Source organism: Lytechinus pictus, chromosome 10 (genome assembly GCF_037042905.1).
Source record: "Lytechinus pictus isolate F3 Inbred chromosome 10, Lp3.0, whole genome shotgun sequence".
NCBI lineage: Eukaryota > Metazoa > Echinodermata > Echinoidea > Temnopleuroida > Toxopneustidae > Lytechinus > Lytechinus pictus.
The window spans coordinates 2,038,168-2,065,126 of NC_087254.1; the positions used below are offsets into that span (position 1 = coordinate 2,038,168).

Sequence of the window (26,959 nt, forward strand, 5' to 3'; positions counted from 1 at the left end):
ACACATTTCCTTTATATTGTTTTGATTTAGTTGGAAGCAATCAAGAAAGCGATGAATATTCACATCTTTCTTGACTCTGAAAGATCAACTCCACAAAGGTCTACATGTGGGACTACAATATGTTGTCCCACATGTAGACTTTCATGGTGTTGACTGAGACTGAAAGTGGTGAAAACTATCAGTTAATTTATCAATTTAGCAGACGATATTTTTTTATTATAAGTCTGTTTATGTAGTGTGCAAAATTGTGAACCTTTGTTGTATACAAGAGCATTAGAGGTATATACTTTTATTTTACCTTTACTCTTATCTAACTCTCCTTTAGACTGGTCATTAAAGAGTGTGCACCCCTGAAAAAAAATTGATCATTGTGTGAAGTTATAAAACCGCATTTTGAACAATATGTCTGCAATTAAGTTTTGAATGTACTGCAGTTGTTTATGATGAAGCTTTATGAATGAGTCTGTGCAAATAAGTCAATATTTATTTTCCTTTTATTTGCAGGATTTGGATAAACCCCAGAGGATAGAGGATGAGCCTGCTGAGGCCAAACCTGATGTACCATTGTCCAGTGATGATCCATTATCAGAGATTGAAAGCTTAGAACGAGAAGATGAACTTGGTACAGATGTCATTTTAACCACTGCCAGAGACACTACTGACATCTATACTGCTTCAAGCAAAGCTGCAAGAAAGGAGAAGTCCAACCTCAGAAGATCACACAGCGCCCTCGAGCATCGGCCAGAGAAGTATGAAAAACAGACAGTGAGGAGAACACCCTCGGCGCAGACGTCTTCGACCACTGCAGAAGCATCGTCTTCACCAGTAAGGAAGGATAGAGAGCAAAGGTTGAATCGGCGTCACACAACAATGGGTAGGTCAGAGGTCAAGGAAGTGCTTGGGAATGATGAACAGGTGACAGGAAAAGGTGATGCGTCAAGGAGACCGGTATCAGACGGTTCCAGCCATAAGTATTCAGCTAGTTCAGGGATGCGTAGTAGACATTCAGAATCTGCCCTGTCAGAGTTAGAAGCAGAACTTGGGGGTCAGGCTGACTCTGTTCTCAAATCCCATCGAGATTCACTTCCAGCTCAAACCAATAGCACAGAACCTTCATTACATAGAAACAATAATAATGTTTACAAGGATGTTTCACCCAGGTTGTCTCCTACGCAACAAGCAACAACATCGTCCTCCCGCAAGTCCAGTATCAGCGAAAGGAGTGTTTCACCATCCGACTCTCAATCTACCACCGACTCTCAATCAAAGAAACCTCAACCGTCCAAAGCAGACACGAATACCCAGAACCTGTTGTCGCAGGAAGAGTTACAACGCTTGGACGTTCCAAAGAGAGGGCGTTTGAAAATGAACAAAGCATTAATTGAAGGAGAGACACAATCTCCAAGCAAGAGAACAATAGAGAGAAGACGCCATGCACACGAGAGACGGAATAGGCATACTCTTGATGGTAGCTCTGTGCCGTTCCCGATCTCAGAAAGAAAAAGTCCACCAGAGGTAGGATATGGTCATAGAGGTGGAAAAATATCTAAAATATTGCGACATTCAATATTTTCCTATGTTCTTTGAAAAGTAACTTGTTTGGTCTTTTACAGTTAGTATAAACTCGATCATTGATTTTTCAATGATATGTCTTCATGGACCAGTTTGTTGCATTTCATCACAACTATCTCTCATTTTCTGTCTTAGTGCCCCTATCTTCTGTTTTGGGTCCCTGTCCTTACTTCATTTTCCATTCCTCCTTCCTGTCCTTGATTCATTCCTGATTCCTCAACTCTTTCTGTTCATCTTTCTCTTTCTTCTATTTCTATTTCTTCCTCTTTCTTTTATTCCCTTTACTTCTATTCTCCTCTCACCAATTTCTCTACAGACAAGTTCAAGTTTATTTCATTTCTCAACAGTAATAACAAAGCAAATTACAAATTAAACAAAATGACAAGACAGATGAATATCCAATGAATTAATCATTATGTATGCTGAGCAGAAAGAAGTCAAATAAATTTGTTTTATGAATACATCTCTTCATACAAGTGAAGCTGAGGAAATGGAGGAATCCACTAAAAAGCAGAGCTTGTTGATTGTTGATCCCTGAATTAAATATTGTGATAAAGTAAGTCGTTGGTACGTACAATGGCATGTATATGTTGTACATGATAAAAAAGGGGAAAATTGTGTGAAGGTAAAGTGAATAAAATAAATGAAATACACCTTGGTAACATATCATTCTTACATATATTTTTCTTGTTTGTCTGGTCTTATGTTCAGGGTACACCTAGGTTAAAACGAAGCAGCTCAGATCCAAACCTTGCAGACAATGAAGAGGTGAAACGCAAGGAGATTGCAGAAACATTTCCGGTAGGTAGCCTTAACTATTCTTTTATTTTTCCTTTTTTTTTTTTTCCCTCTGCTATCATTGTTAACCCTTACTGGGTGAATTCCTTTGATAGTGCAAAACCAACCTTGATGCAATAGACCCACCCAGATTCAAATGGGTTAGAAAGTCCTGGACAAACATGTTTTCAACTCCCTGCAGTGGATATTATGACATTACCAGATGCTCTAACATTGAACCTGTTGTTGCGGAGTGTCTGGCTACAAGGGAAAGAGAGAGAGAGAAGTAAGGGGAAATAAATTTGTTTCAGGAGAAAGAGAATCATTTGTTGTGAAATAGTCCACCGTGAAACAACCCGAGGACCGTGAAACAACCCGAGGTAGGGTACCATTCCAGTCATTGATAGGCATTCTTTTGGAATATACCAGCCTCTACTGCACTAAGAGAAATTTTTCTTGAGATTGATACCAAAGAAGATGTGTGATGGGTATCTTTTGAATGGTTGCCATGACGACACATGTCATGGATGTCTCCTTGAGCTTCATCTTGTGAATGTGACATTTGCAAAGCAAAGGGTAAGCTGATTTGATTCAACCTATGGACATGTATCTCACTTCATAAGCTTCACTCATTATTCAAACCCACAGACGGTCATTAGCTTTGTTATGTTCAAACATCATGCTGTCTATGATCTGTGGGATCATTTAAGTACCTGGGTCTTGTTGCGTAAGAAAATAAGTTATACTATTATGGTAGCTTTGCCATCCACCGGTAACTTCAGTGGAATCATTGATTTTGATTGGCTGTTGATCAGGGGTCTTCCCATGAGGCCGAGGGTCAACGAGGCCACACGAGGCAGAGGAGAGGGTCCACAAGGCCGATTTTTCTTAAATCGTATTTTCTTTTATCAGGATGTTTGTCTTCATCGATGTTAATCAACTAAGTCGCAGCTAATAACATAAACAATAATGTGTTGAATAAGTTGCGGGCATACTATGAATACTTTAAGTTACAATAAAATGTTTCAAACTAAAGTTCAAACTTTTACAAAGAATAAACTGCTGAATAGGAATTCAATGGACACACTTGATGGTTGGGATGATACTCAAGTATAAATCCGGTTGGCTGGATTTTCCAAACTTTAACCAAATTAATGTCTGTTATCATCAGCAACTTATAAGATTATATTTCAGTTTTCATTGGAGAATATGCTAAGTGGAAACTTTCCACTGATAAAGACAAACATCCTCATGAAAGAAAATTCAGTGTGAGAAAAATCGGCGTCGTGGACCCTCGGCCTCGTAGACACACCCCGTTGATCATGGTAACCATGGTAGTTACCAATGTGACTGGCTTAATTACCCAAATTATAAATTTCAGAGCAAGGGTAAATGGTTTGAATTCCACAACAGCAATACTATCCTATGCAATCTCCATTTAGCACACTCAACTCAGGTTTGATAAAACTGAAAGGATACACAGATTACTTTGGATGCTTCATATAATATCTAGGTCAGGTATCAAATCTCTGGTAGCATCTAGTCATAAGTTATATCTACACAGTACAACAAAGTGTAAAATTATTAATTTTGTAGATGAAATTACCCATATCTTTGCAGTTGCTAATAAAAGCTTTTGCATCTTCTCTCTTTAACATGATACGCCCATCTATTCTTTCTTTGCTTAACTTTACCCATCATGCACTTGACCTTCTATGAAATTGATGAGGGGGGAAGCAATAGAGAAAAGCAACATCCGTAATTCCCTTAACGATTTCTACAGATCTGGGCAGTGGATGGGTTCATAATGGTTGCTCATGTCTGCTGGTCAAATCATTTTGAGATTGATACGTCATTGATTGAAAATCCAGATCTGTGCCATTCCAATATCTTCCTGCCCATAAACTCCTGCATCTGTGCCATTCCAATATCTTCCTGCTCATAAACTCCTGCAAAATTGTAAATGGGATGATTCCATATGGTGATGTTGGAAGAAAACCTTCACTTCCAAAATTACAAGTGTATGTGTGATATCGTTGATAAGTTTTCAAAGTAACAATATTTATGTTGTTTGAACATTAATAGTTTCTTTGAGAACTGTTGAGAAGACTTTGTTTTCATTAATTGTTACAGCAATTATAATTGCAGGATAGATGATGAAAGGTTAGCTCCTGTAAAAAGGAACGTTACAAATTCATTCATTGAAAATATGTGAAATACTGTAAAGCAATGACAGTGTATCCTTTTTTATATATTCTTCTGCGTGTGCGTGCGTGCATTCATGTAGTTTTTTTTCAAAGAATAGGTAATCTGATATTTCATTATTATACAAATAATGAATGTTTATGAGTGCAATGGACAGAATACTTCATGAGGTGAAAGATGAAATGATCCATTGAATGCATCATTATTTCATCTTTCACCGAATGAAGTATTCTGTCCATTGCACGAATGAAAAATCATTCATTATACGGTTTATATGACACCTAAAAAAAGGCCCTTTTTTCATATGAAATTCATGAATTTCGATGCAAAACATGCTCATGCAGTGCGAGTTCTGTCTGTTGATTGTTACGTCATTACAACATGCGCACTGCTGGTGCATGAGCTGCAGGCTCGGTGCGCGAGTGCAATGGACAAAATCGTTTGGATCCAAAATTGCACGATGAATGGATATAAAATTGCACGGTCGATGACGTCATTGTAAAATGGGCTGAATGATCGATATCAAACAACCAATCAAATCACAAGAATCTATCTAGGTGTCATATAAGCACCAATATTGAATATGCACATTGTTTCAGTGCATTCTGTTGTCATTTGATAACACCTAACCACCTTACCACTAAACTTAACAGTTTATTATAACAATTATTATTATAGTTAATCCCATTCATCATTATGTACATGTGTGGGTCTATATCAATAGTATAAATACCCTCAATCTAATCCACTAATCTTTGTATGTGTTGGGGGGGGGGGCTAGATATCTTTTACCTCGATGTATTCTTGCGTTTGAGTCCTCATGTGTTTTTGTCATCAAACCCTAGTCAAGAATAATTGAGATGAATATTCCCTTTCATTTGAAATGACAGCACTATCTCTTTCAAATCCTTTCTCCCTCTTATCATCTCTTTCCTAGCCTCTTGTTCTATTTTCCTTATTATTTAGCATGTCACGGCATTTCTACCCCCCTTCTTCTCTGTCGTCTTCTCCGTCATTTCTTGAATCTCTTCCTTTTTTCTATCTCCTCTCCATTTCTTCATGATATTTATGTTTCTATTTATTTTTTTATTTTTTGCTTTCCTATTATTGTTCTTGTTTTCATCTTTCTTTTTCACTTTTGTGTTGATTCTCTTTTTTTTCTGATTCTTTATTCTTATTTATCATTTCTGTCTCTATCACCATTTTATCTTGTCACGTTTTTATTTCAATCTCTGACTGTTTTTAATCTCTATTATTCCGAAATTTGTTCTTGATATATTTGGTGAAGCTCAACAGTGTTAAAAAGGGCCTGTTTTTATTTCTTTTCTACCATCTTAAATCCATATAGAAGTTAATATTCAGGATAATTCCTTAATGATCATATATGCACAATATCTATTACAATCAAGTCAGTTAATATGTGAATCCCAAATACAGAGGCCATATACATTCTTGTATTATCATATCTCTCCTTTCATAGAAATATCTTTTTCTTTAAGTTTTCCTTTTCAAATTGTTAGAAAATGTCAAGAGGAAAAAGATCTGCCCCTAAATTTCCCCAATGTATTTCTGACTTGTCACCCTCAAACCAACAACCAACAAACTAGGAGAAAACATAGTTTGAAAGATTTAGATTTAGGTGGCATCTCAGCGAAACTTCCGATCAGTCTGCATAAAATAGTGTCAAATAATCTCCAGTATCTTGTCTTTTATTCAATTTTACAAACTCAAATTTTTCAGTATGGAAAAGAGTAATTACTCTTTCAGAGAAGCTAATTTTCCCAATTTTTTTTATTTTTGAAAACCAAACTATTGTTTTGTGTAGTTACAGAGGACCTTCTGTGGTGACTTATTGTTGGGTTAGGTACATGTACATGTATGGCTGGTGACATTTACCGTCTCATGCTTTTAGTGTAGGAGTTAATTATAAATAACATGCCATTCCTCTTTCTATGTATACGCTGATCTCAAGATACTAGGAATCAATTAGTTAATTAATAATTTTGATATTGTTTTCTTTCTCTCTCCTATACAGGGTTTATTGCATCTCAAGAATGGCTGGCTAATGAAAAGAGATTCAGACCTAGAGGTATATAATATTATAAATCATATTAAAATACATGTTCTTGAATTATCTTGTTATCTATTTATTTATTTGTCTGTTTACTATGTATGTGGTGTTTATTTATTAGCCAGGTCTGGGTTCCATTCCATTAAGGGATGTAAATATGGTAACTGTGTAATTATGCTAACTACATTTGGAGGATTTAATGATAGTAACAATAATGGTAAAGTTCCCATTAAAACTTTTGAGATGGGCTCCTGGTCTGAAAAACTTGTAGAGAAATGTAAAAGTAATTTGCACATTTGAGAAGCTGTCTGACACTCATTGAGAATATGATATTGTTTGACATTAGTATGGATATAACTTGGTGGGCATTATCTTGATATTTTCTTGGCCAGATCAAAGCTGTCATCATCAAAGGATAGTTCATGTATGTACCAGTGTGTACCAAGTAGTCTCTCTTCAGCAATGTATACTGCGTATGGAATGAAGTTATTGGCCCGAATTCACAAAGGTCGTTTTGAAAACCGTCAGTTGAACCCATGGTTTATGCAGATGTCCTGTAGGCCTATAAATTACGCTTAATTTACTGCTTATATTAAAAAATGTCTAATACTGATGCACGATTTTGTCACAAAATGCCTGTTTTCCTGGTTTAGTGTGCTATTTTATTCATGAATCCACTGTTGAATTAAAGGTCAAGTCCACCTCAGAAAAAAAGTTGATTTGAATCAATAAGGAAAATCAGACAAGCACAATGCTGAAAATTTCATCAAAATCGGATTTAAAATAAGAAAGTTATGACATTTCAAGTTTCGATCATTTTTAACAAAATAGTTATATGAACGAGCCAGTTACATCCAAATGAGAGAGTCGATGACGTCACTCACTCACTATTTCTTTTGTTCTTTATTGTTTGAATTATACAATATTTCAATTTTTACGAATTTGACGATTAGGACCTCCTTGCCTGAAGCACAAAATATTAAAATAATGGAATTCCAAGTTTTCAGGGAGGAATGAAACTTCATTTCACATGACAATGACGAGAAAATAAATATATTTCATATTTCATATAATAAAATACAAAAGAAATAGTGAGTGAGTGATGTCATCAGTTCCTCATTTGCATACCGACCGAGATGTGCATATAACTGTTTTGTTAAAAATAAGCGGAACTTTGAAATGTCATAACTTTCTTATTTTACATCCGATTTTGATGAAATTTTCAGCATTTTGCTTGTCTGATTTTTCTCTTTTTATTCAAATCAAGTTTTTGTTTGGGTGGACTTGTCCTTTAATGAGTCCACTTTTCAAAACAGACTCATGAATAAAATAGCGTACACAACCTTGGCAACGGGTGTCATTTTGGTGCACTGACAAAAGCACGCTCCAGCATTGGACATTTTTTAATATCTGTGGTAAATTATGCCTAATTTATACATGAAATCTGCATAAACCATGCGTTCAACCGATGGTTTTCAAAACCACCTTTGTGATTTCGGGCCAATAATTCTTTTTAAAATAAGCAGCCTGTATACTTCACCGTCTAACCATTCGTTCACTTGACGATATTAGTTTTATTCAAATTGCTGTATTGTGAATGGGGGTAATCAGTCACCTGTTCTAGTAATATGGGCATGTGACATTACTTTAGACACAGGGATTAAGCACTAATCCAGCGTCTGTAGATTACCCAAGTGAAAAATAGGCATGCACTAAGTATTTACCCTCATAGGCGGCAGGAGATTGAAAGGTATCTTTTAATCCCACATTTCTTTGATCTTAGTATGCTTTCCAAGGACTTACAATGTATTCTAGCATGATTATTTAGTTATAGGAAATGGCTTGTATGATAAAACAGGATTTTAGGGTATTTGGTGTCATCAAATGCATTGAAATCATTTATCATGTGATTTATTTAGAACTAAATTCCTTGAGATTGATAACTATGCTTTAAGAATATTTTCCTGACACAGGAAGTATTACATGTAAATGTGTTGTAGGAACTCTTTTTAGAAGCATGAAAATATTTCGTTTTTAAATTTCATGTATGCATATGACATGTTTTATACTAAAAGACTGCAGTAAAAATAACTGATTAAAGTGAAATGCATTACTAAAGGCATATTGGTGTCTTGGTTCAGACTCTCGCCTCAGAGGGTCGTTCTTTCAAGTCCCACCTTGGCTTTACCAGTCAGCATCCGTTGGCAAGGTGTCAACCCACATTTTGCCACTCTCCATGGGTACCTGGTAGGATCTTAAAGCCTATGTAGTATGCCTAGCAATTGAGTCTTGTTGGAATGCTCCCCAGGGAGTGGAGAAGGTGCAAAACATTATATGTGGGCATGTCAGGATCCGATGACCAGGGTAATGATATGCTGTAAAGCGCTTTGAGCCATTATGGGAAAAGCGCTATAAAAAAAATAGCTATTATTACATTTTCACATTGAAATAATCATCAAAATATAAACATGATCATTGTGCGTAATCCCCTTCCCTTCAACAAACCCACATCCTAAGTAAATATTTCCTTATTTAATCTATTTTCATAGATCTGTTAAGACGAGGTCATTAATCTAATTATAATATTTGAGGAGTGACTCCAGGTATGCTTTGCATGTAGTGAGGAGATTACTCTCATCAAGGGTAGCAGTTGATCTTTATAAATACCCCTTTATGTTAGGTTTAGAAGGGAATTAAGCCACTTTTATCCCCGGACATGAAATGAAAATATCCTTAGCTGCTTCAAAATGGGTAAAATCTGAACTGATAATTGATTTGAAACTATTTGTATAAGTTGATCCTGACTGGTTATTTTACTGTAGGAGTGATGAGCCTGTTCTATCTTGATCACTCTAATGTAATGTGTGTATTCAATGAAGGAAGGTGGCGGGGGGGGGGGCATATTAGCTGTAATGAGGTTCAGTTCATCTTAGTTGAGTTTTATTCAGTCGATGCAAACCTAATCCACATTCTAGAAGCCTTATGCTACAGTCCTACCAATAATATTAATCAGCTCTTGTAATATTCAGATCAGTGATTTGGGGGGGGGGGGGGGGGTCTCGGAGGCAATTTTTGAGAAATCAATTTGGTCATATTTTTGCAAATTTGGACCAGTCGCGGGTAGGGCGAAAAATTGAATCTCAACGGATCTGCTTTATCTTCTGAATATTGATGCATTTGGATGTTAGAAGATCCCACAGAGCGAAGACGGCTGATTTGGGGGGGGGGGGGTCTAATGGGCAATTTTGGAGAAATCAATTTGGTCATATTTTGGCAAAGTTGGACCAGTCGCGGGTAGGGCGAAAAATTAAATCTCAACGGATCTGCTTTATCTTCTGAATATTGATGCATTTGGATGTTAGAAGATCCCACAGAGCGAAGACGGCTGATTTGGGGGGGGGGGGTCTCGGGGGCAATTTTGGAGAAATCAATTTGGTCATATTTTGGCAAATTTGGACCAGTCGCGGGTCGGGCGAAAAATTAAATCTCAACGGATCTGCTTTATCTTCTGAATATTGATGCATTTGGATGTTAGAAGATCCCACAGAGCGAAGACGGCTGAATTGGGGGGGGGGGGTCTCGGGGGCAATTTTGGAGAAATCAATTTGGTCATATTTTGGCTAAATGAATGTTCCCCATCAGGATGTTCACTTCGGGAAATTTATTAAACAAAAACAATAAAAACCCATAACATTTCCACTAAATTAAACATTATATAGATAAAGACCAAATCTTTTCAGATTACAATGATTTTCCTTAACCCCGGGGAAGTAGTTAAGTCAAGGGGTGGTTTCTTAGCCCCTGGTTTTTTTTGTCTCACCTGCATAGCAGAGTGAGACTATAGGCGCCGCTTTTCCGACGGCGGCGGCGGCGGCGGCGTCAACACCAAATCTTAACCTGAGGTTAAGTTTTTGAAATGACAGCATAACTTAGAAAGTATATGGACCTAGTTCATGAAACTTGGCCATAAGGTTAATCAAGTATTACTGAACATCCTGCCTGAGTTTCATGTCACATGACCAAGGTCAAAGGTCATTTAGGGTCAATGAACTTAGACCATGTTGGGGGAATCAACATCAAAATCTTAACCTAAGGTTAAGTTTTTGAAATTTCATCATAACTTAGAAAATATATGGACCTAGTTCATGAAACTTATACATAAGGTTAATCAAGTATCACTGAACATCCTGCTTGAGTTTCACATCACATGACCAAGGTCAAAGGTCATTTAGGGTCAATGAACTTTGGCCGAATTGGGGGTATCTGTTGAATTACCATCATAACTTTGAAAGTTTATGGATCTGATTCATGAAACTTGGACATAATAGTAATCAAGTATTACTGAACATCCTGTGCAAGTTTCAGGTCACATGATCAAGGTCAAAGGTCATTTAGGGTCAATGAACTTTGGCCAAATTGGGGTATTTGTTGAATTACAGCCATAAATTTGAAAGTGTGTTGGTCTAGTTCATAAAACTTGGACATAATAGTAATCAAGTATTACTGAACATCCTGTGCGAGTTTCAGGTCACATGATCAAGGTCAAAGGTCATGTAAGGTCAAAGAACTTTGGCCACGTTGGGGGTATTTGTTGAATTGCCATCATATCTCTATAAGTGTATTGGTCTAGTTCATAAAACGTGGAAATAAGAGTAACCAAGTATCACTGAACATCTTGTGCGAGTTATAGTAGTTTTCAAAATCAGCACTGCTGCTATATTGAATCGCGTGATGCAGGTGAGACGGCCAGAGGCATTCCACTTGTTTAAATGTACCGGTAATATTTTATCACCTGAATCACAGGGTGCATTTTTGTATTTTCTTTGAATTATTATTGTCAGCAAAGCAGTGCTGGTTTTTCTCAATTTGAACTGACCTAAATTATGGTTAGTCTTGTTTCAGGTCATATAACTTTTGTTTGAGCTCTAGATTAACTTACCTAATTTTGTCATTCTGTATATTTTGATTATTCCCAGTGAATTAAAAGGAAATCTATCGAGGGATTGATTTTTTAATAATATTGTGAGTGAATTGGAGTCTAAATTACTCACATACAACATATCAATACAGTAAGATGAACTGTAACTCCAAAGTCCTAAAGGCTTGTTTTTATCAGACTTATTGTTTAGTTCTGGAAAATGTATTCTTGTTTCTTAACTTAGACTGTTTCTAGATCATGGCTGATTTTATTAGAATATCCTAGATTGAATGAACTTCCAATTCTGTCACTTTCATTTTCTCTTCCTTCATCCACTCTTCCCCTTTCCCCTTTCTCTCTCTCTTTCTCCCTCTCCCCTCCCTCTATCTCTCTCTCTATCACTATCCTTCCCTCTTACCTTTTCTCTGTCTTACATTTCTCTCTCCTCATTCTGTTTCAATTTCAGTTTAACAAAGCTTTGCCTATTTAAAGGGGAAGTCCACCCTGACAAAAAGTTTATTGTAAAAATAGCAGAAAAAATAATAAAAAATATTGCCAAAAGGTTTGAGAAAAATTCATCAAATAATTAAAAAGTTATTAGAATTTCAATTATTTGATTTGTGACGTCATATGCGAGCAGCATTCCTACACAGCGAATGGTAAAAAATCAATGAAATATCATTTTCTCAGAAAATTTAAAATGGTTTTCACTGTACCTTTTGTATCTCAATAGAGAAATCATTTCACACCCGATCATGAATAGAAAACAAAATTAAGTCATCAGGAACCATACAAAATTTTAAATTCATGCATTTTATATTACATAACACATGGGGCAGCTGCTCGTTTATGACGTCACAAATCCAAAACTTTGAACTCTAATAACTTTCTTACTCTTTAACCAATTTTCCTCAAACCTTCACCAATATTTTTTACTATTTTTTCTGCTATTTTTACAACAAAGTTTTCTTCAGGGTGAACTTCCCCTTTAAGGGATTTTGATATTTCTACATACATAGCTGCTGTGGTATCTCATCCTGGTACTATATGGCACACTTTGATAAATCAAACTTTGATTGCAGTTTGGACGCTCTTGCTCACCAGGGAGTGAAAGAATACATTGTGTGCGGGCGAGCCAGAATCAGATGACCGGAGTAAAGTTATTAAGCATGACAATGATATTATAATTCATTTGTCCTCAAAGTCATATATGTATTGTTTTATTTGTTTAATATAACACTGACCTTTATGTTGTATTCCTACCTCCCTTTCACTAGGATTGGAACAAATACTGGTTTGTACTTCGGGACAACAAACTCAGCCACTTCAAAGATTCAAGTGATGAAAACGTAAGTGTGCCAGCAAAATAAGGGCTCCCTCTTTAATAATATGTGTGCCTGGGTTTACATTAGGAAGACAACACAAGCAACAGTAAAAAAAATGTTTTTTTTTCATTTAGGCTATATTTAAAGGGGGAATCCAACCCAAATGCAAAGCTGTTTTTAGAGAAAAATAAAATAGATCAGACAAGTAGTTAGGTTAAAGTTTGAACAATATTGAATAAACAAGAAGAAAGTTATAAGTATTTCAAAGTTGTAAAAATAAGTTTACAATTAATAATATTCCTATGGAAACTCAAATTGGCAGCATTGGTGATGTCATGATAATGTAAGGCAAGGACTATTCCATTTACTTCAATACATAAAATGGCTAGAATGTATTTTTTTCTAAAAAGTTTTATTTCAAATTATTTTTTTTTGTCACGATTGATTGTAATCACTTTTTTTCAAAGAAAAGCAGTATACAATGGATGAACAAAGTCAAACAATGAAAAAGTAACAAGCAAAACCAGATCCATGAACCTATTCTGGTTCAAGGCAGGTTGAAATATACATAAAAAGTGAAATTACAAAAACATCAAGTTGCATATTAAAAGTAAATTTGCATTAACATTAATAGAATCTGCTTAATTTGTAACTTAATATATATATTGCACTAATGTAGTAAATTATCAGTCCATAATATACGTATTCCCATTCATCAAATCCAAGCGCAAGTCTTATGTACATGTTGAGTGTATGTGCGTGCCATGCAGGATGTGCGTATGCACTGTATACACTCGACCTCACAATTACTTAGACAGGATTACTTCATCAAGTTTGCGAATAACCTGACTTCGGAAGTACCATTAGGCATACAGTCAAAAATTGCTACAAATAATATGAAATACATATCATACAGCTATGGGCCTAAGAAGAGATTCGAGGATCACTGAATATGGTGTCTCATTCCAAGAGGTTAACAGGACTTGTTTTAGGGTTAATAAACATTAATAATAAACATTCATTTGTATAGTGCAGCATTTATTTGGATATATTCAGCTGAGAAATTCCTTCTTTTGTTTGGAATTACTTTTTTTTTTTACAATTATGATTCCTTTTTTTTTTTGGGGGGGGGTTGCACAAAGTTGGCAGATTTACATTTTTTCTATCATTTATAAATTCTCTCTCTCTCTCTCTCTTTAGCCAAGCAATCTAGCAGGAGCTGTAGACCTGGCTCAGTGTAAGGAGGCATCTGAAACATCAGCAAGCAGAAACTATGGATTCCAGATCATGGTATGGACATCTTAAATGGGAGGTGGTAGGGATTACATGGGTCAGGGTGATGTATGTAATGCTTTACATTCAAAGTGACCCATCATCTCCAGGGACCCGTTGCATAAAACTTTTGCCATAAACAAACTCCGGCTAATAAACAAAAACTCTGGCAAACAAAATTATGCCATTGAAAATTACACATTAAAAAGTCTGGCAAAAAGGTTGCCAGAGTTTTTTATGGCGAAAGTTTTATGCAACGGGCCCCCTGAAGTATTGATTGGGTGACGATCATCTCTCATCAATGTGGGCATTGTGCAAGGGCGTTTCTTCTCCAATGGGGTGCGTGTAAATGTGATTCAAAGGGCATTCTTACACTGACACAACAATTTTATCTGACAATTACTATGGTAACAATGCTTCTCAGCCAATCAAAACAAAGGAAAGTTGTCTACAACTTGTCAGACAAAATTTGTTAATGAAACGCTCCCAGGTTTATTCATACATTTAATCAATTTCAGATCAATATTATTTTCTGACCAAAACGTGAAATGTGCTGTATTAGCTCTTGGTGTCTTTTATGTTCAGATATTTCTAGGAAATTCATGAAAGACAATTACTAGGTTTATTATGTGTTTTTCAGGAATCAGTGGATAAGATAGATAATGCTTACAGAGAAAAAGTATATTTTTTATCTGGAATGTAAGTTTTCAGGTCATGGAAATGCCATGAAATAGAATAGTTGAAATGTAAGGTTCTAAAAAAAATTATTAACTGCAAACAGTAACTAAAGAAAAAAAAGAAAATAAGTTTTCATTTCATATCTCATGTACCTTGATTGCCATGTACACAGATTTTATATGTAATTACAAGGTTGTCATATTGTCAAGTTATGGTGTACAGTGTTTGATTTTGAAAGAAATAGGTGAAATATAGCGAGGAAGGGATGTACTATATGATAATAAAACAGAAGGTTCTGGTGAAATGTTGATGAGATAAAACTTTTTTATCATTGAAAATGGATAAAGGAAAATGTAATGAAGAAGGTATACCAATGCATTCTCTGCACTTGTTCCTATCCTTGTTTTATTTGATTGACTGGATCCATATTCGTACTCTATTCACTGAAACCATATCTCATGTTGGTATTGGATATGATGACGTTAATCAAGACATAGAGTGATCAGTTACATGTTAATAATCCCAGGGGAAACCTGATAATAGTGGCTGACACCATTGAAACAAGAGTCTCTAGGAAATCTAATGTATTAATCTCAATCCAATGATGATCTGGACGGATCATTTTATTTATTAATAATATCACAAGTTGGGCTGATTGTTGTTGGCAAGATATGATAACAGTTAGATTTGCTTGTAATGTGACTGTATTCATTTTCATGTGTGTTGGCCAATCAGTGTTGTGTGTGAAATGATATTACTTTTTAGAAGTGCAGCAGGCAATCTATCGAAATGGTCATAGATTGTCCTTTAGCTGATTGTTTGGGTGTAGCTTTATAACAGGAGAAGTTTTACTAGATACATGAATGATTTCATCATGCCCTCCATCGCTCTTTCCTGTTTTTACCTCTTCAGATGGAAGATGAATCCGTTCATCACCTTGGGGCAATGACCAGCAAGATTAGAACAAACTGGATTCAAGCTATTAACAAGGCGATTGCAACCGCCCAAAAAGAAGCAAGTCCCAACGTCCCTGAGAAAGAAGCTGTCAACCTTGTTCAAGTCGATGCAGCTCCTATCGAACAAGAAGAGACAACTCCTGTCCTGTCAGAGAAGCCTCCGCCCATACCTCAGACCACTCCTGCACCTGATGTCATACCTACCCCTCTCCCCAAACAGGACAGTATTGAAACCTCAAGGTCTAACCTGACAATAGACCTGACCTCTAGGCATAGGAAGAGCAGTTTGGACAGTAGGATAAGTGATACTGCTAGTCCAACAGAGAAAGAACCACCTGCCTTCCCAGAACGGCCAGGATCCTTCAGATATAAAGAGAGGCGGTCAAGGAGATCATCAAGAGAAGATTTCAAGCTGCAGAAGAGTTCATCAAGGTCTTCCATGAATGGTCGGTCATCATCGACATCTAGTGACGTATTTGAGACACCTCCAAATACCCCAACTCCTATTGAGCTTAGGATAGAGGAGCCTGTGAGAAGGACATCAGTAACATCAACAAGAAGTGAACAAGGCATCAGGGCAGAGTCTCCTATACAGATTCAGAAAATTGAGGTGAGTAATAATTGAATGGATGTGAAATAATTAAGGTCTCACTTTGAAGAAAGTAGGATATGTGAGATGTTGATTGAATAACAGCAAGATATCCTACTGCTTTGAAGAACATTGTCACAAGTGTAAGGTTAATCTGGCCACCCATGTCCAATGGGGAAAAAACTGGATTTAACGACTGACTTGTCATAGTCAAGAAGATAAGCACACCATCTGCTTTCAGATACAAGGTTAAAGACACAGACCCTACATGATACATGAATCTGCTTCATTGTTATTGATAGTTTTAAGCAGACACACATTATCCCAATACATCACTTCTTAAACTTTTCAGGTTTAAAAAAAGCAGGGGTGTGCATGTAAACAAATCCCTGTATTTCTATTCTACTCTTTATTTCTACAGCACAAGCAATTTTGTAATTTGGTGTACAGCAACTTTTGCAATTGACCTTTCATTTTCTCATGGTATACTAGTCTTCAGTGTCCATCTGTAATAGGGAACCACTGCATAGAACAGGTTACACACTTGTAGGTTACATTAATTTGCAATTGGGAAAGCTTCTATTACGTTGTCTGCTTTAGACTAATTGCCTATCATTTGGGTAGTTTTCATGATTGACCGTTTTGTTATTCGTCTAATGGGATGATAAACATATTTTAGTGATTAAAAAAAAAATACTCTGGTTTTATACCACCAATGACCTTCACCTTTGCTCATGTGCAAATTATAATAATGAAATGTCTTATTGTGCAGCTCCTATGTACAGTAACACATGAATAGATGAGTGTTTTGCAATGAGGGTAGATTTGTCTGACAGTAAGATACCATGGATTTCCTTTGTCAACTTTTGACTTGTCAAGATTTGTTGAAAAATTATGCATGAATTAATTGAATACTGGAATGTGAAGTTCAGGTCCTTGCAACAAAACTTACCGATTGATGATGGAGTTAATTTTGACTATTGATTGTACACAACTGCAACCGTTAGCCCCATGATCAATTGATAAACTTCATGCTCAGGGCTCTGTACTTCATACTCCAGTCACTGGTAAACGTATACATTATACGTTGTACATAACAGGGACCTTGGTGAAAAAACAAAAACAAAAAAACACAATAAACACACATTAGTAAAACTATCCTGATGTATTACAAATTATGAGCCCACATTTTTTTGTAATATTGTTTTTAAAATATTTCTGATAAACTCATTTACATGTAGATTGTCATCAATAGTATATAATATATACTTATTGATTGATGATCTTAGCTCATATTCTGAACTAGGCTTTAATTTTTACAATTTAAGAATTGTTGTCTGAAATTTTGAGTTATCTTTGGCATAAATCTCTCTAGGAACAAAGCTTCAATGTAATAACCACTTTGCAGTCAAACTATGAAAGTTTTTGGAATGATAACTGAATTGGTTTAATAAATTATCAAAACATATAGAAAGCATTAAACATAATATGTAAAACAAAATTTTGATATAATAATAATACATAGGGTTTATATAGCATCTTTTCTATTTTGATTAAATGCTCAAGGCACTTAGAAAAGAGCAAAACAAAAAAGTGAAGAGAAGTACAAGAAAAGGCACATTATAAATGAAGAAAAATGTCTGTCTTAAAACCTAGTACCTGCTGGTGAACAAATGCATTTTAGGTTGCCCTTAAAGGATGTTGCAGAGTTTAAGTTCTTCAGCTACTGTGGTAGTGAATTCCACAAGACCGGTCCAGTTTGAGCAAAGGCTCGACCGCCCCAGGATATTTATCGGTTTCCCGTAATTCTAGCAAAGACTCTGGCTTATTAAGTTCAATAGGACTTCAGAGTGTTTTTGTCATTATTTTTCAACTTAAACTTCAATTTTCTGAAATTCTTCAGCAACCCATTGGTTTGCAAATATTGCTGTCATAACTCATTTGTAAATCACAGAACAGCTTCTAAAACAGCCCCCATGCTTTCAGAACTTACATGTGTTGAAAGAAGTTAATATCCAGGGGAGTATTTCATGAATCAGATAGTCACTGACTATTGTTATAAGCTACCAAAATCCTTGCATCTGATTGGCTTAGGGCACTGATTACTGAAACACTCCTCAGATTGTCACTCAAGAGCAATGAGGGTAAGATGTTGATGAGGAACTAGGAGGCTTATTAGAGGGAAACTATTTCCCTACAGGAAGTGAATGATTGTTGTCTGAAGGACAATAGCCTGATAATGGTAATTATCAAGGCAAGATGTCACCACTATAATGTCATGAATGTTGAATGGAATTAGTGTCATACAGGAGTTAAACAGGAGTTCTGCTGATCTACAGAATCTGTGTCTTCATAATTTGTATGACAGATGTTCATATTTAAAGGGAGGTATATCACAAAGAATGGAGTGTGATTTACAGTTGTACTTGTTACATTGCAGTATGAAACTGTATTGGTCAAATCACAATAAAAGGGATGCGCTGTACTGCATATTAATCATTAATGTTCATAGGATGTCATAGGCATGTCAGCATTTTAATCATGAGTTTAAAGCACACTTGGGTCTTTGTGAAAGACTTCCTTCAGGTGATTAATAGCAATGGAATGACCTGACATACATGGGGAGCATTTCTTAAAAAGTTTTATCACTGATTTTTACTGACTTCTTTGCTTTCAGCCAATCAGATACAAAGGTTTGCAGTAAAGTAAAATTTGTTTTGTGAAATGCTATTCATACTCACCATTCAAATTTATAATGCTCCCTTTAAATATAATTCATTTATTTTGTGTTTTCATGTACAGTTGGAAATAAGAAAATCGGGGTCATTTTCAAGGAAATGTCTCAATTCTTGAGTTCATGTCTCAACGATCTTTTGGTACACGGCCACAGCCACACAAGAATGAGCATACATGTCGATAGAAAATATGCACACTGCATTCCACTTTCAGTGACCAGTAGCCCTGGGAGGGTACTTAGTATAAATGTATGATACGTATGTGCTGCGGTCGAAACCCTCATTTTCAGCTTAAATTTCCGTTCCGTTGCATCACTAATTTAGAAACCCATAGACATGATTCCTATTTTTTCCCCGTTCCAGAGACCCTCAAATTTGTGCTTTCTCGTTCGAGTGCCCGCTCAGACGCAGCGCACCACAATGGCAAAATGCCATTGACTGCGTGAATTCAATGGTTAGCTCTGCACAGTGGTTCGGAGACCGCTGATTGGTTCATCATGCAGAAACATCACAACCAATTTCATTCATATTTATGCAAAGCTCTGAACGTGTTTGATCCTAGAGCAGTTCCGGAGACCCCCATTTTAAGACCAAAGTTTAGTTCCAGAGCCCCTTATTTTCGTTTTGGTGCGGCACATAGGTATCATAATTTGATTACCCCCCCCCCCCCCCCGGCCAGTAGCTCCTAGATCTGATTAATACTGTACATATAAATGCAGATTACAAATTATTTTATTACAGATGATAATGTTATGGGTGTTAACAAATTTGTTTACATTTTCAAGCTAAAGTATCACTGGCTACCAAGCACATGTGATGTAATGGTCATCCGTCTATGTTATTGTTCAAACAAAATGGAACAGAAATTATGCAAGATTGCAGGCTACAGGCCAAAAGATTGTTGGGATAATGAATTGGGATGGTTTTTTTTAGAACGACCCTTCAGTCTCTGCATGCCTTTGAATCTTTAGATTTACTTTTTATCTTGTTGTATTCAAGTTAAATGATATTCTTGCACTGGATATTTACTTTCATGATAATGATAAATACCCAGAAATAACATGCAATTAATCATATAAATACCCCCCAAAAATGCATTTTATCACTGAACTTCATACACTCATTTCTTTGCATGTATTTGATTGAAATAAAAAGAAAACAAAGACTTACAGAGCTCTCCTTCCTAACATTCCCTGGTTCTCTGTTTATGTCCCATCCATTTGCATCTCATCCCATGATGTATCTAGTGTTCTTTTCTCTTCCTCTCTGCCTCTTTCTCCCTGTTTCTTTATCTCTCTGTTTCTCTATGACCTGTCTTCTCTCACTGTCTCTTTCAATCCAGTACATTGTAATTGTATCACTATTTTAAACTTTATATTTTATTGATACTGTCCTTAACTTTTTCTTGAAGTGAAGAACATGCACATGTTTATTCTTCTTTTTCTCCATGAATTTCTCCATTTCTTTTGTTGTCTAAAATTTCTTCTCTGCTTCAAGAATTTTCTTTATAAAACAGTGTAAATAAACTTCAACACTTTCTTTTCAATACTCCTCACAATTTTCTCCAGACGTACATATGGAAAAGACAAATGAAGAAAATGAAAGGTCAACTTGTCTTTGTTAGTTCACAAAACAATAGCAAATAAATAATACCTTACATACATATAAATGTACATCACTGAGCTCAAGTATGTCCTCTTCCAACTAGTACTATGTTGCTGGTAGTACATGATATCATGTTACTTTCAATAGTTTCAAGAGTTCTGTCATTACAGTACACAAGTAATAAACATGGACTTGCTTCAAGCTTCTATTCTCTTCCATGCTGTCTTGGTCATTCTCTTTTGTGAATTTGCAAAACTTGGCTACGCTCTTCTTATCGTTCTTTTAAAATGTCTAATGTTCATTCTGAAATTCTTGGTGAAAGTATTGATTTCTGCTTACATTAGAATGGCTCCATCATTCAGTCAGGTAAAGATACATTGCTATTATATTATACAAATATCGAATAGGCATGAGTGTGGTGGTATAAGTTTTCCCATGAGGTGAAAGGAAGATGCTCTATTCAACGAGGCATAGCCAATAAGAATATTTGCTATCTGTGTTGTACAATGCCTCAGAAATAAGGGAAACTACGAAGAATAATCAATTTTTCTCCTACGTTAATCTATGAAAATGAGAAAAGAATTATTGCAAGCAAAAAGTAAAATCCCTCAAGCATGCATTAATAGTAGTGCACATTTAGCCACTAGGCCCAATACATATTGGACTTGCATTTATCATTGTGTGACATCACCTCCTTAGCCATGCAACGGTACATTTTGGATGATACATGTGCAATGATACCATTCTACCTCCCATTTGCTTCTGTACAACAAGCTAACTAGGCGTTCTACAACATCCCAAGTTGATTTGTTGTGTACACAGTTAAATGGGGGAATGAAATTTTTATTTATCTAGAAGTTGGTGGGACAATTTTGATGTTTTTTCTTGTAATGTCAGTGTATGCACTACAATATTGACTATAAGTGTTGGTCTAACATGTATTATTGTGTACTATAATATTTCCATTTTAATGCACCTTGGTGAGCAAATAGACTAGATATGTTTCTTCTGAAGGTGCTGGGTCAGCTTGTCTTTACACGCTTTTCAGACTACAAAATTTTCCTTAACACCAAGAAATAGGTGGGACTAAGGGGTGTCTCAGCCCCACAAATTTCCCATGGTTCAGCTTATCCCACTTCAATTTCAAATTACATTTTACCAAAGTGGGCTAGAAGTACCTGGCCCTGCTCAAATATAGGGTGAGCAAGCTTATTGTGGTGCTAGCCAGACAATCGAGGAGATAAGAGCTATAGTCTGAAACTAAATCAGGCTACAGAAAAGTGGGGCTAAGCATAAGCCAATCAGAGAAGTCAAAAGTTCATGTTAAACATACATAGTCTGGCACAATCATCAATATTCATGAGCTGTGCGATAAGGCGTTAACCCTGGTTAGGCAAATAGTGTGGGGTAAAGAAAGTCTGAAACAAAAAATATATAAACAGATAGCCATGGGTTTAAGGATAGTCTTAGGGTCATGGAAAATACAGGATTAAGAAACTAGTCTGAAAAGCATATTAGTTACTGAAGACCTCTACCCCTCCATCATAACATCTGGGGCCGTATTCTGAAAATTGTCTTAAGAGAAATATTCTTGTATCTTTAGAGTTACAATAAAATCCGTATTCCAAAATATCCTGTATCTTTTCTTGTGAATTTTCTTGTAAATTTCGCTGAGCGCATATGATGTCAGGGCTAGAATTATGCGTAAAGTTAAAAACGGCGCATAAATATCCTTTTGGGCAAGATAACACATCGAGATAAAAGGTATTCTGAAAATTCTCTTATCTTTGCGTTCTGTTAACTTCCTTGCAAAATACAAGAAAATTTACAAGAGGCAGGGGGCTATTGTAACTTATTGTTGCATGCGATATTTGTCCGTCTGCAATAATTATTTCTTGCTGCATCCCGCAAGAACATTATGTTTTACAAAAGGAGACATTCCAAAGACATTATAACGACGGATTGGTAGGCTTTTCAGCAAATAAATATTGGTGTTCGAGACGATGAATCTTTTCAGAGAAAATATGTCTTTGAGAAGAGCCACGTGTATTTTTAGCTCAGAAGCGCACAAGCATAAGCGTTTGGGGGCGCAAGGAAATTACGCCTCATATCAACAATGCGCTTCATTATTTTTCAGAAGAGATGCTTCTATTGGTTGACCTAAGCATATAACAAGCTTAATGATTGGTTGATTATGAAATATTGGGCATGTCAGAGATAAAATAGGAGACGTCCATACAGAGATAATTTTCAGAAAACCAATTTAAGAGAATTTTAGTGAGCTGTTATCTTGCTGACTCACAAGAAAAGTTACAAGAAAAGACAATTTTCAGATTACCACCCCTGGGTTATATCACAAATCTACTCATTTTTATGCCTGAATTGTATGCTGGTGCAATTTTTCAGTCATAAGAAAAGATTTAGCATAAATCTAAAGATTGGAGTATTTTAATTAACTTTAAGAATATAAATGTTGTCTTGAATGAGATATGGTCTTTGTGGTTTCTTAAATGCATTGAATTCTGTTCTAGTTTCAAGCAAAATCAGTATACCCTCTGGTGATAAATGACTTGTCCCCATTAACCTATGATTCAGGATCAATAAAATAATGAGTAGAAAGTAAGAATGCATACTCTAGGGACTTTTGTGTGTGTTTGTTTGTTTATTTATTTGGGGGGAAAAATCAAAAGAAAACAATCACAAAAAAATCTGTAAATTGGTACTGTGATGAAAAACAAACCTTTCAAGTGCAAAGTGACTCCCTTTTAAGTTCTACTCCATCAATTAGTTTTTGAGATCGGATACTTGCACCTTTAAAAGAAAAATGCATCAATGAAAAGAAAATACCAATATGGCTATTTTTGAAGTACTAGAGAAGCTACCATCAAGCATCACAAGTTAAACTCTGTTCATCATATATCCATATCTCTCTTCTCTGTGATCTATTCTTTGCAGGCGGACAGTGTGAAATCTCAGTTCGAACAACAGAATGAGAGTGTAGCAATTGAGAATACTGAGCAGAGGAAGAATTCTGATGGTTACCACAGACTAAACTCAATGGATGGTGATGATGAACAGAAGGCTCTTGTCTCTCAGGTCAGTTCCTAATCTCATCACTTCCTCTCCCTCATAACAGTCTCTATTCTCCTCCATTGAATTTGTTGTTTGCCAATCAAGTTTAAAGGTTGTGTAACAAAGTGGTGATCACAATTTTGAAAAGAATTTTGTGATTTAGTTAGATAATACTTTGAGATGAATACTTCATTTTGAGTTGTATTGATGTGTACTTTGATGATCAACTATTTTGATGTTCATTTGGAATAATTACAAACTATGGGTGACGTGTCTTTGCAGCCCAAAATGTATTTTGTTGAAAGTATATTCTCTTGAAATATTTTAGCAGTAATTAAAGTCTAGATAGTTTGCATTGGTTTAGCTAATGAAAAAGACAAGTGTAAATTGTGTGTGATTTGGCATGGAGCAGACTATTAATAGATGAGGAAGTGGATTAAAGGAGATATCACCAAAGAGATGAATTCTCAGTGTGGATCAGTCATCAAGTCCTCCCTCAAGAATATGTTTCATGCTTTGCATCGTCATGCATGTAGCATAGCCATAGGCAATACCATGACACAATGTATCATCTGTGTGTGTTTGGACACATATTGGCAATGTTTCATGACAGTTGGACAGTTCCACAACGCAATATTGTGGAGGATTAGGACAGTTGACATGTAAATATTTTGATCACTGTAGCAGAATTGACTTAAATACATATTATTGTTTGGAATACCAATCAGTCTCAACGTCATGGCCTGGAATACCACAGGAAATTATGTAAGTCAATGGAGCAAGTGCCAATATTGATGAGATTAAGAAGGGTGCCATAGAGAGTGAAACAATAAATTATCTTTTTTTCCCTTGTACTTGCTGGTATGGCGCCAGTTATTGGGCTACATTTATATTTTTATACATATTTTTGGTTTTAAATGTATTGTTGCATGTTTATAAGAATGAATTTAATGTTTTCTCTGTTCTACTTTTTCTTGAAAAACGTGCCCTTGGAACTCATGACATCTTTCTGTTTTAATTGTATCTTGCAGCTTGAGACAGTGGTGAAGAAACTGAGCCAGGTGGAACTACAGAACCAAACCCTTCACATGGAAGTCAAGCAGGCACGCAATGCCAGTGAGCTGGTCAAACATGAGAAGGAAGAATTGCATGACCAGCTGGAGACTGCAACTGGAGCTCTGGATAAGAGATCTAAGGAATGCAAGACCATCCAGGCCCGTTTTGAGAAACTTGTCTCAGACTATCAGGAGAGTGAGAAGGAATTGAGCAAGGCCAGATCCTCTCTGAAGGCAGAAAGGGACAAAGCTGTGACAATGATAGAGAGACTCAACCAACAGATTGAGATTGTAGAAGGGGAGAAGAAGGACTACAGGGAAAGGGCGAAGAAGTGGGAAGGTGAACTCTCCACACAGAACAAAACTATGATGCATCTAGAAAAGAATCAGGAAGAATCTCAGAAAATAATCAAGAAGCTTTTAGCCAAGCTGGAAGGCTACAAGCAGAGGATAGAATCCAAAGGAGTGGAAGAAACTGCAGCCAATAAAGAACATATAGCAAAGCTTGAGAAGCATCAGCAAGAACTGCAGGCTGTGAACATACAGCTCCAGACCAGACTTCAGGAGATGGAACAAGAGCTAGATGCAAGGTCTTCAGAAAACACTCAAAGATTTGATTCTGAAAGCGAATTTGAAACAGAACTTGCAGACATGAGGATGGAGCTTTCTGATCGTGATGAGCAGATTGAACAACTCAGTGAACAGCTGGAGGCTGAATTCTCAGAAAAATCTGAGCTTCAGAAGAAATATGATGGCCTTCTTGCAGAGTCTGCGCAGTTTGTACTTGAGGGGCAGGGTGATAAAGTACCAACAGGGTCTGCAGGTGATGTGGACTTGGACAACAGACTGAAAGAAACATCAGCCAAATTGGAAAGCCTCAAGATACAGCTCTCTAATGAGTCTTCTTTAAGAAAGCAGACAGAAGACAAGTTAAATGTTGAAGCATCTGCAAGGAGGGGGCTGGAAGATCATATGAAGGAAATGGAAGAGAAGTTTAGGAATGCCACTGAAGAAATGCACCACACATCTCAAATCCAGGATGACACAAAGAACTTGATGGAGTTGCTGCAAGGGAAGAACAAAGAAGTTGAGAAACTTCAGACCGAGATGAAGAGGATGGATGCAGACAGGATATCGTTGATGGAGCAGACTGGTATACACCAAGCAACTGTGGATGCACTCAAACAGCAGCTGAATGAATCTGAAGAAGCAAAGACAACCTTGGAAGGAGACTTTGATTGTGTGCTACATAGTAAAGTAGACTTGGAAGAGTCTTCTAAACAACTAACAGCAGAATTGGCCACTGTCAAGTCAGAGTTAGAATTGCTGAGGCAGGCTTCGCAGAATGCTAGCAGTGCTGAAGCAGAAGAGGCAGCCAAAAAGGAGGCGACAAGGAAAGAAATTCAGCTGCTTCAGGCTCAAGTGGAGAAAGTTCAAAGCATGTACACTGAAGATATGTTTAAAAAAGAGCAACTTCTAGCTGAAAAGCATGAATTCTATTCAGAACTTGAGAGAAAATTTGCGAATCTCCAGTCCCAGTTGACCCAGAAGGAAGAGGCACTTGCCATAAGTGATCGGAAGTCCGGTGAGAAGGTGCTGGAGATGAGACAACAAGTGGAACAATTGGGACAGAAGGTTGATAGGGGTGACAGGGAGCTTAAGCGGTTGAGACAAGAGCTCAAGTCATCCCAAGATAACTATGACGCTTTGGAATTAAAGCATATGCAGAGTGTTGAAGAAGCTAAGCAGCAGCAGAAGAGCCAGCAAGAACAGCTTGAACTGATGGGTAGGCGTATCCAAGACCTGACTAGCAAGCTGGGCTTAGCAGAACGCAAGGTGAGAGACCTAACCTCAATAGAGGCTGGGTGGAGTTCTTTTGGTGGTGGTAATGGTGACATTAGTGTTAGTAGGGTTCATGTAGGGGAAATGAGTGGAACTGGGTTGAACAATTCACATAATTCACAAAGCATTGGGATCCATAGCCAATTGATGGAAGTGGAACAAGTTCTAGGGAGTGCTGAGAGCCGCATTCAACGTCAACACCAAAGGGCTAACGCACTTGAGGGAAAGATAGATTCAGTTGAGAAACATATGGAAGCTATAGAGCAAGCTGGCCCTTCAAACAGTAT

At 36.6% G+C, this 26,959-nt stretch overlaps 1 protein-coding gene across 2 annotated transcripts in view; it reads left to right on the plus strand.

Moving 5' to 3' along the window:
- The first annotated feature begins 507 nt into the window (after positions 1-507).
- LOC129269589 (protein outspread-like) overlaps positions 508-26,959 on the plus strand; it is a 47,257-nt gene continuing 20,805 nt past the window's right edge. The window contains exons 1-8 of one of the 2 annotated variants that reach the window (XM_064105114.1): positions 508-1,515; positions 2,284-2,373; positions 6,590-6,643; positions 12,821-12,892; positions 14,069-14,158; positions 15,731-16,384; positions 23,659-23,799; positions 24,807-26,666. In XM_064105114.1, the coding sequence (XP_063961184.1) occupies positions 871-1,515; positions 2,284-2,373; positions 6,590-6,643; positions 12,821-12,892; positions 14,069-14,158; positions 15,731-16,384; positions 23,659-23,799; positions 24,807-26,666 (3,606 nt within the window). In that variant the 5' untranslated portion in view covers positions 508-870. The remainder of the gene's footprint in view (positions 1,516-2,283; positions 2,374-6,589; positions 6,644-12,820; positions 12,893-14,068; positions 14,159-15,730; positions 16,385-23,658; positions 23,800-24,806; positions 26,667-26,959) is intronic. The other variant, XM_064105115.1, reaches the window with a different exon arrangement.